Source organism: Pelodiscus sinensis, chromosome 7 (genome assembly GCF_052426305.1).
Source record: "Pelodiscus sinensis isolate ZL-2025 chromosome 7, ASM5242630v1, whole genome shotgun sequence".
In the NCBI taxonomy this organism is placed as follows: Eukaryota; Metazoa; Chordata; order Testudines; family Trionychidae; genus Pelodiscus; species Pelodiscus sinensis.
The window spans coordinates 36,548,165-36,558,490 of record NC_143058.1 but is presented as its reverse complement, the minus strand read 5'-3'; the positions used below and the strand labels follow the sequence as shown (position 1 = coordinate 36,558,490).

The window sequence follows — 10,326 nt, the reverse complement described above, 5'->3', positions numbered from 1 at the left end:
CTAAAATAAGGGAAATTGAAAAAAAATGTTTTTTCTTGGCACTGAAATATCAAACTTTTTAAAAGAATCCTTATCAGAGATGGGGCTAAGCAAAAGAAAAACTCAAAGCCCATGGACGTAGATGAAGAAACTTTCCTTGATTTCAATGGACTTTGGAGCAGGCCCATAGATGTTTCCCATTCAAATGTATACTATAAAGTCTGCTTCACAAATTATCATTTTCTCAGAAGTACATACAATAATTTTCTTCATTATGCTAAAGAGCTATTGGCTTAAAGAGATTAAAAAGCATACATATTCTGTTCCTCACTCTGCATTTCTTTTTTCTCCCAAAAACTAAACACAGAAGCATATAGAAATAAGAAAGGCTTTACTTTTCCCTCATTTGTTACTTCGTTGAGACTACAAACAAGATTATTGTCAATAAGTTCTAAAACCCTGAGTTTTGGCAACACACATTATGCATTTTAGAAGCAAACAACATATATTGATGTTACTGTTGAGTCATTAAACCCATAACTTACTGTAATCAGCTGTCGGTTGCAGTTAACATGGAGAAGGAGAATATAATTACCACTCCCACAGCAGCCCACAGGTCATTTTGGGGCCAAGAACACTCCCAAAAATCTGTTTCTAATTTTCCAGAAAACCTTTGAAATTTGGCAAGGTTTTTCAAAGTATGCGGAAAAAAAAGTTTTCCTAAGTTTTGACTAACTGTGAAAGCAGAGCCTGCCATTTCAGACTCCTCTTACTGATCCACTGATCAACACCCAGCAGAAAGAATTTGTATTCTTTTAGAATAAATCTGGAAAAATGAAGGTCAGTAGATGAACAAAATTCAACCTTTTAAAATTGCTGGATTTATTGTTGTGAACTTTCTATTGTTGCACAAGGCCAGGTTCCGATCTGTAAGTATTTGCTTCACAGGACAGAGGAAGAAAAACAGTTCTAAATATATTACAGGAAGATTTATGCTTGTTGACTTGGATTGATGTCAGCAATTAAATAGAATACCTTTCTGTTTCTTTTTTGTGGTGGGGATGTTAATGTGCAAACAAAGCCATAATATATCTGTAAAATAATTATTATTTGCTTTTTATCCCACAGACCCAGCTAAAAATTATATTTGGAGTGATTGTATGCCTTTTGCTTTCTTTATTAATTACATGCATTCTACTACTTCCAGCAAGAGGTAAGGCAATTTATCATGTAATCCATTGAAAAACATGTCTTAGATAAAATAAATTTAAAAAATTTATTTAAAACTGTTTTTTATTATTATCCTGCCAGTGTGGCTATGGCTTTCTCAGCTTATAAGAACATTTTACTGACAGTTTAAAGTTCCGGAAAAATTGGAGATGCCAACATATGTTGAAGGAAGCTCTTTCAAGTGAAAGGCACATGCTTTAACTTTACTGTGTATGACAAATAATATGCTTTGACAGGGCTGCAAACATAATGTTCATCACACTTCTATTATAAAGCATTTGCCTTTGGGACGCTGATACTCTAATGATCTGTTATTATTTGCTTTGGATTTGGAGAACTTGCATTAAGTTACATATGGTTGAATAATAATTGTAGAAGCTATTTTTCCAATAAATCATTAGCTCAATGCATTGCTTTTATGTGCAGGAAGGTGGCTTGATTAGATTATGACTACTCTATTTACCAACGACATATCATGTTTTCAATGAAATATTAGCCAGTAATGTGTTTCCTTATTTGGCCAGCTCTAGAGAAACTCTTGTCATACAATGAGGTTTGCGGGTGTCTGTTCCTCTCTGAACTAATTACTGTAGCTCCCTATTAGAACAATTGTTTCTGATACAAAGACTGGGACATATGTGGTCTTAAATTCAGGACCTAAGTAGCAGTGGCCTATTAACAAAGGCAGTTTTCTAGGTGAGATGTCTCATAGGATTTATCTAATTTAAGTATTTGCACAACCCCCTTCACCATATCTTAATTCTTTCCAAGCTTTTAAAAGAAGAAGTAATATTAAAAATTGCAGGTTATTTTCTTTCTTCTAAGTGTAAGGGGAAATAGCTTGGTTAGTTTACAGGGATATTGATGTTTTGCTGGGAAGAAATGTGTTTGCTGCAGGTGAGCCCAGTCAAAAGAAGAGGTTTTGAAATTAGTCCCAGAAGTGGTGAGGTCTATGGTTATACTTGAATTTTTTGGAGTGAGTTCCTTAGTGTAGATCTGGCTACTATGAAAAGTCTGTTTCCAACTCATGAACCACTTTGTCTTTTTAGTGTGTCTGCGGAATGAAGTTTTTATCGGAGTAACATTCATGGAGGGAAAAGGGATTTCTCTGGTAGTTAGGACTGATCCTATGGGGGGGCTGATGATTTCTGTAGTTGGACCTTATCAATCACTAACTTCCTGCTGGGTGCAGCATGTAAAGTTAAGTGGCCCACATCAACCCATTTGGGGCTTGTATGGAGTGCTCGTCCTGTTTCAAACAGATTGAAACACATTTCTTTTGGCCTACAATAAAATTTTGTTTGACCTCTTCAATTATCTGAACATTTTCAATTTTAGTTTGGGTTGAACCACTTTTTTGGAACTTCCAGGAAACCAAAAAATCTGTTAATCACCCAGCTCTAGGGAGGAGTCCAAAAGGATCTAAAGATTGAGGACTGGTTTAAATCTCTGAAAGTAGCTGCTGCAGTAGTGGGGGATGCTACAGAAGAGACAAACACTCCAGAGAACTTTCCCACTAGCATCACCCTGTCTTGCTTAAAGTTTAGCGTTAGGGATCTCCAACTAAGCACTGTGAAAGCTGGGAGATAGTGCTCTCCATGTTGAATGTCAATGCAGTGCAGAACAGCATGTCTTTTATGTTCTGCTGTCACTTAAGCCCATATTGTCTCACCAGTTCTTCCAAAGGCAACTGGCAACCCAGGACCTGCATCCAGCTCACCCAATTGTTTTATTTGGCCTGCCACAGACTCAGCTCAGTGCGGGCAATACAGTGGCACCAGGCCTAGGAAGAGGGCTGGGCATCATGCAGGGAGGGTCCCACTTGCATACAAATGTGTGTATCAGGTGACCCTGTGGAAAGCACCAACAGGTGGAAACAGGGAGTCCAGTCCCATAGGATGGATACCACAACTGCATAGTGACAAGACGTGGGTCAAGACTTGACCTCTTCCTCCTCCCCATGTCACACTCCCCAGAGCCAGGACACAAGCTTCTGCTATCATGTCATATACCCCTTGCCTGCCTAAGGCCTTAGTGGATTTTATGACCCTCTACTGCCACAAAGTTGCCCATTTATGATACAGAGGCTGAAGAAGGATGTTGATGGAATCTCTCAAGCTATGTCTACACTACAGAGTACAGGATACACTCTGGTAATTGGGATACCAGAGATATCCTGGAAAAACACTGCCACATCCAGGGAGCAGCTCAGTTTCTGAAAAAGCTGTCACTCTTTTTCGGAAGCCTTGTATTCCTCATTTTATGAGGGGTAAGTGATCTCTGAAAGAGGAAGTTTTTTCCACATTTGGCCCCCTGTAGATGGACCAAATGTTGGAAAAGCCTCTTCGGAAAAAAAAAAGTGGAAAAAGGTACACAAATTGAGAACTGCAGTTTGTGGATCTTTTTCCAGAAAAAGAATGCAATGTAGACATAGCCTCAGAGAGTTTGATGGATGAGTTGTAGTTAGTAATTGTGGGTTCTGAGATGACATCAAAGACCAAAGAGGTTCTGCAGCGTCATCTACATGTGCTACTGGTGAAGTCTATTGTAGATGAATGTGCCGTGCTTTTAGCTTTATGCCATGCAGTACTGACTACAGCAATCTGCTGTGTCTTGAAACTCTTCAGTCTAAGATGGCTGAGATGCTGCCATTGGATCTTATCACAACCTTTTTGTTTCTCACAACAAGTGTTTTGGTGGCCGCAGAATGCAGCTACCTACTCTTTTTTTGTTCTTGTTTCTTTTGCTTTTATTTTTTCCTAAGTTTTGCTGGCTAGTAAGCCTGCTGCTGAGAAATGTGACACTGTATGTTAGTATCACTTTTCACAGCGTCCCAACAAACTACTAAGTCTGCTGTGAAAACTGACATTAACAAACATACAAATACCCCTTTTCACAGCAGACTTACTCAGGCCTGGCAAGCCAGGGAACAAATTAAGCCCTGAATGGGGAAGTGAGTAGGGAGGCAGCAGGACAGGAACCATAGGGGAATGAATGTAGGGCCAGGGGAAGCAGCAGGGGGCGGGGTGGTGGAATGTAAGCCTAGTGCCAGAGCCCATTGCTGTGGGACCAGGGACAAGAGCCTGCTATTGTGCAGATGGGACAGAGCCTACTGCTCTGCACCCAAAGAAAAAACACATGGAGCCCAAAATCCCATGACTGGAGCTCAACCCCACCAAACCCAGGAAGGTGGAAAACCAGGCCCACCAACAGAGGGGCAAAGGAGACAGTTGCCCTGGGACTGATGATTTCAAAGGTGATGACAGCTGGGAACCCAGGCCGCTTTGAACTGCCACTCTGCATGCCCCACATGGCTCTGAGGGCTGGGGGAGGGCCCAGCCCCACATTCTGAGTGGCACTGAGAGTTGGATGCCCCTTCCTCCCAAGGCTCAGCCTCTTCTGGGAACATGGAGCCAACCCCCTTCCCATCTTGCCCAGAGGCTGTTGGCTTCCCTCTGGGGAACTCACAGGCTGCCTGCGTCTCCAGTTTTTGTGTATCGGAGGGAGGAAGGCCCAACTCCTGCTGAGGGCCCGGAGGAGGGGAGGGCCTGCTGCTTTGCCCCTTCCCTCAATTATCAGGAGGCTGTGAGTAAAATCACTGGTGGCCACATTTGAGAAACACTGAGTTCAACATTGCAGGATTGGAGGATGGCCTCAACAAAGTCTTTGAATGTTTTCTTGGTCTGCTCCCAGACATGTTCCAATTTGCAATTCTCTGTAAAAGAAGGCCTTTGGAATTTTACTGCCAGACATACTGTCCACAGGACAGCATAATCTCAGCTGCATTCTCACTGTGAAAACTTCAGTGCCTGTGATGGCTGAGCACTGAAGGATCTCAGTGTTTTGAACCAAATCCTGCCATTTAATTCCTTTTTATCTGCTAGAGGGCTTGCAGATGGAATTGGTCCAGCATTTTCTGTGGTATTGCTAAATAATCCACATATCACAGCCATTGAGGAATGTAGTGATGATGTAAACACCATTTTTTATTCATTCTAGAGATGATGCTGACGTTTTCCAAAGGCATTGGTGGTTGCACTGATACACTTTGAAATGTTGTCATCAATCATTATATCTCATGAAATGACCTCAGTGGCAAAATTTGTCTATGACGTGGAACATCATTGATGGACACAATGGGCATAGTTGCAATACTTCCCAGTTGAGGCTGGACCATGGCTTCTTTAGGCTGATTCTTAAGCCAAAACATTTTACTGTGCACATAGCAGGTGAATAATAATAGGCGAGGTATGAATTTTGTGAGACTATACACCTCTGGGCTTTGGAGATGGAGGAAAAATTACCATAGCAATCTACTGGGTTCGGTTAGAGTGGAAGGATATGAGTAATTTCCATAGTTTCCCTTCAGCTCATTGGCCTTGTGGAGATGAAAGGAATATATGGTAAAAATTATGAGCTATCACAAAGAGGTCCAACTTAATGGATCGTAATGTACTCCCCTTGTCCATGAACACATGCTCGGTTGGCATCATGCTCTGCCCAAAACCTCACTGACAGGAAACAGGAATTGCTGAAACCAGGTCAAACTAATGACCAGTTCCTATACTCATCAACTCCAGTTTCCTGTTTCCAACAGTTTGCAGTACCAGATGCTTTGGGACAAGATTCAAGAAACTCTGTTAAGGAAAATTATGGGTTAACTTGTCCATAAGTAAATATTTCCTAAACCCCAAGCAGTTAGAGTTTGGTATTGGCCTATCTGTACTCTAGCTAATGGAACTGTGGGTATTATATCTATCTGCATAAAAGTCTAATCTGTCTTGGAATCCAACTGAACTGTAGCTCAGTTTCCAGAGACAGACATGAGTGTTTTTGTGTCTGCAAATTTTGCAAGTCAGACAAGAACAGGAAATAGATGGTGAGTCAGAATGCTGTATTTCACAATATTGCTTAACTGTGAGAAGCTGGAATTCTTGAAAGAGAATTAACTCCACTTGAGGCTTAAACAGGAAGACAGCTAAATTCCCTCTTCCAAAATAAACGAAAAGGTATACTCTGTACATCCAGTATGAATTATAGAAAGAATTTTATAACAACTCTGTGGGGAAGAGGACATGGGAGAACTGCCCTCATGTTTGCTAATGTAGAACTAAGAAATTCACAATTTTCCTTTCAATTTTACATAAATATGCAATTGCAGTTTATATGATTTCCCTGCATTTGTAATTTTGATTACATGGTTGTTCTAATCTAATACTTAAAACTTGTGAAAATAGGAATATTACATATTTGCAATGACAGCTGACTTTCCTGATTCACAGTGGGTTGGAAACTGCTCAATTTCACTCAGAAATGCTCATCCTTAAAAAAAATATATTTTTTGCTTCAAAAATGGGCCTACTTGAGACCTCACCTTATCTCCTGATCTCTGGCCTTGATCCTTGCCTCTTGAATCTAGCCTGATATTTCCTCTGACATCTGGTCTCTACCCCTGGCCTGATTTTGACTTCAAATCTTGCTTATTGAACCCGGCTCTAGTAATTCTTTCAGCTCCTGCTTACTGACTGTCATCCCTGATGTGTGGACTCCAGCCCAACAGTGACTGCTAGGTCAATCCACCAACACTTCATTCCCTTACATTATGTCTGCACATCCACTTCCCAAAGTGAAAGTGGCTATGTAAACCAGAAAGGACACTATTCAATCATTATGTAGCCTTTCTAACCATAGAGGGACATTCACAAACAACAATTCACGATATACTCTTAGTGTGCATGACGGCCTGGTATTCTGGAGATCTGGTGTTTTCAAATTTGGACAATCTGGGACTTTATTCCCTACAAATAATATGAATATCAGTGGGGTATCTAGTGGCCACATTATTTTGGGAGACCCAGTCTGTTAGTATATATTTTGCATATCAACAAAACTGAAGTAGTAATTAGATAAAACTGAAATTATTTTAGGAAATTATTGGCCTGATCAGAGCTGTCCCACAAACAGAATCGAAAATGAGGGTTTAGAGGTGCTGGAGCTGGGAGTACCATCTCACCCTCTTGCTTGAATTGGTTTCCACCACACACAGGGCTTACAGTTTGGTTCAGTGGCTCTCAGTACCCTGCAATACCCAAATTGTTCTGCAAGGATTAAAAACTGGCACTAAAGTTATGGAAGGATTTGAAAGATGAGGAAGAAATGAAGACATAGTATTTCTTTGTGGAACATGATTTCAAGGACTAATTATTGAAATTAACTTTAGTTATACAAAAAAAAGTCAGAAAAACACAAATAATTAAAGCTGCTGCTTTAATTAGGAGCATTTAAGTGTCTTTTCAATTGCTTATGAATAAACATTCAAAACTATAAGTCACCAGCAAACAAAAAGTAAGAAACATACATTCAGTTTTCTCAAAGGGTACATCTAGACTACATGCCTCTGGCAACAGAGGCATGTAGATTAGACTACCCGGCATAGGAAAATGAAGCGGCGATTTAAATAATCGCCGCTTCATTTAAATTTAAATGGCTGCCGCGCTAAGCCGATTAGCTGTTTGTCAGCTCAGCGCAGTAGTGTGGACGCTCCGTGGTCGACATCAAAGGCATTTGTCCACCTCCTGGGTATGCCTTATCCCTGGGAGGTCGACAAATGCCTTTGATGTCGACCGCGGAGCATCCAGACTACCGCGCTGAGCTGACAAACAGCTGATCGGCTCAGCACAGCAGCCATCTAAATTTAAATGAAGCGGTGATTATTTAAATCGCCGCTTCATTTTCCTTTGCCAGATAGTCTAATCTACATGCCTCTGTCGCCAGAGGCATGTAGTCTAGACGTACCCAAAGAGGCAAGCTGGAAATTTAAGAAGAAATGGACAGATTTAGCAGTTGTGCTAAGGTAGCAGTTGTACCAAGTTATGGGAGGATATACTGTGTGTCAGAGTGATGCGGTTAAAAGACTATTTAAAGAATCTCATCAGTTGATGTGAAAATTAAGACAAATGGAGGTCACTAGCTTCACCAGTGATAGCGGTGGTGTCCTTTTTAAGAATTCTATTCTAGATTCTATAAGGACCTTTAAATAAAGATTGAGATTTTTGCCTACTAAAGGTATCAAATGGGACTGCAGGTTTTGCTCCTTAGAGTGCATAATAGAAATAAATCTTATTCCTTGGTTTTTAATAATTTTAAATAATTCATGTAGAAGAACTTAATCTGGAAAGTATATGGTAATTCAAGACATTTTAAGGGTCCCTTCAACTGGTGTTAAGAGGTAATGATGAAGAAGCTGATTCTTCGTAGCAGTTTTTTAACAACATTTCAATAAAAGTTTGTAATCTTCCCTTCTTCTCTTGAATACATTCAGGCTCACGGTAAAATATTATCATGGAGAATTAACTTCTTCATGAATTTGTATGGCTATTTTCTGAGCTTGCCGCCAACTTAGTGGATTTCAGGGTGGGGTGTGGTTTTTTTCTTTGCATGTCTAGGTTTCTGTCTGTGTATTGTCATTCACTTCTATTTAGCTTCACAGCTTTCTTCTGCATTGAAGGCAATAGCAAAAATCCCATTCAGAGGGAGTAGGATTAAGTTCAAAGAGCACCCCAAAACTAGAAAGCTATAAATGTATGGTGGTTATCTTCAAAAAGAGAACCACAGACATTCCTAGGATTTACTCACAGATGAGCCTAACCAGAGGACGACTGCCTTTATCAGACAGCATCTGATGTGCTGCACATTATAAGAATTTTCCCTGATCTTTCTGGCAAGGGAGCTAATGATTTATTTTATTTTATTTTTTGTGCTTCTCATGAATACACCTAAGTTTCTATTGTTCCTTAACTTTGCATTTACAAGACCCAGAGCTTTCAATAGTGCTCTCTTTTGATTCACACTGCTAACTTCTTTGTTTTACCACCCAGAGCCCCAAATGGTGGCTTAATGTGTGTTAGCTTTCTCAACATATTTTGTTTTTTAAACAGCCACATCTTTTGTGCTTGGTTTACAATAACGTATACATAGTTTGTAAATCAAGAAGTAGTTTGCAAATAAAACTGGGTGGCAGCAGAACAGCCAAGCTTGCAATGCAGCAGGCTGCAATGAAGTATTGGTGAGGACGACTCCCTTCCAAAATCATTACAAATGGTGTTTTTCACTACCATCAAATAAACAAATTATTGTTCATTTTACAGTACTACAGCTGCACTGGTTTGGCTGGCAATTCAAACACAAATCTCTAGCCTTTCTTATAGAAATATCTGTCAAAGAACCACCTGATGAGACAAAAAATCCAGCAGTGAACTGTTCCTGTGCCATTGATGATCTCTTTTGTACTCCCCACTCAATACAGAAATGTTCCAGCTCCTCCCCACTCCCCATGAAATTATGCAGAGGATGCTAACTAGACCATCTAGTTGCAGCTTGCTTCTATTGCTCTTTGAGTCTCATGGTTTCCTCTGTCTCTGAGGGTATGTCTACACTACAAAGTTAATTCGAACTAACAGACTTTAGTTCAAATTAACTTTGATAGGCGCTACACATACAAACCGCTAGTTCGAACTTAATTCGAACTAGCGGAGCGCTTAATTCGAACTAGGTAAACCTCATTCTATGAGGACTAACGCCTAGTTCGAATTAAGTAGTTTGAATTAACAGCTGTGTAGCCACTTAATTCGAACTAGTGGGAGGGTAGCCCTCCCCAGCTTTCCCTGGTGGCCACTCTGGCCAACACCAGGGAAACTCTATGCCCCCCTCCCGGCCCCAGAGCCCTTAAAGGGGCACGGTCTGGCTACGGTGCCCGGGCCAGGTGCAAGCCTGCCAGCACCCAGCCAGCAGACTCTGCACCTGGAACGGCACGAACCAGCCACTCGCTGCCACCCAGCCCTCCGCCTCTTCCCGGGACCAGGCTGGCGGCTCCCAGGAGTCTGCCCGGGGCTGCAAGAGGCAGGCGCCCACCTGGTCTAGAGCGGAGATGGTGGACCTCATCCACGATCTCCGCACTAGGCACAGGAAAGTGGCCGTCTAGGGCAGGAGAGCTGCCAGCCTGGCCATCCAGGAGCAGGTTTGCATGAAAATCAAGGTGGTCCAGTGAGACCCCCGACCCTGAGCCCTGAGCTTAGAATGGCTGTACTGGGTCAGACCAGAGGTCCATCTAGCCCAGTA

At 41.3% G+C, this 10,326-nt stretch overlaps 1 protein-coding gene across 1 annotated transcript in view; it reads left to right on the top strand.

Moving 5' to 3' along the window:
* The first annotated feature begins 670 nt into the window (after positions 1-670).
* Positions 671-10,326, top strand: part of LOC102443466 (prolyl endopeptidase FAP) — a 61,532-nt gene continuing 51,876 nt past the window's right edge. Inside the window, exons 1-2 of the mRNA XM_006114846.5 lie at positions 671-819; positions 1,108-1,192. Of these exons, the coding sequence (XP_006114908.3) occupies positions 814-819; positions 1,108-1,192 (91 nt within the window). The 5' untranslated portion in view covers positions 671-813. The remainder of the gene's footprint in view (positions 820-1,107; positions 1,193-10,326) is intronic.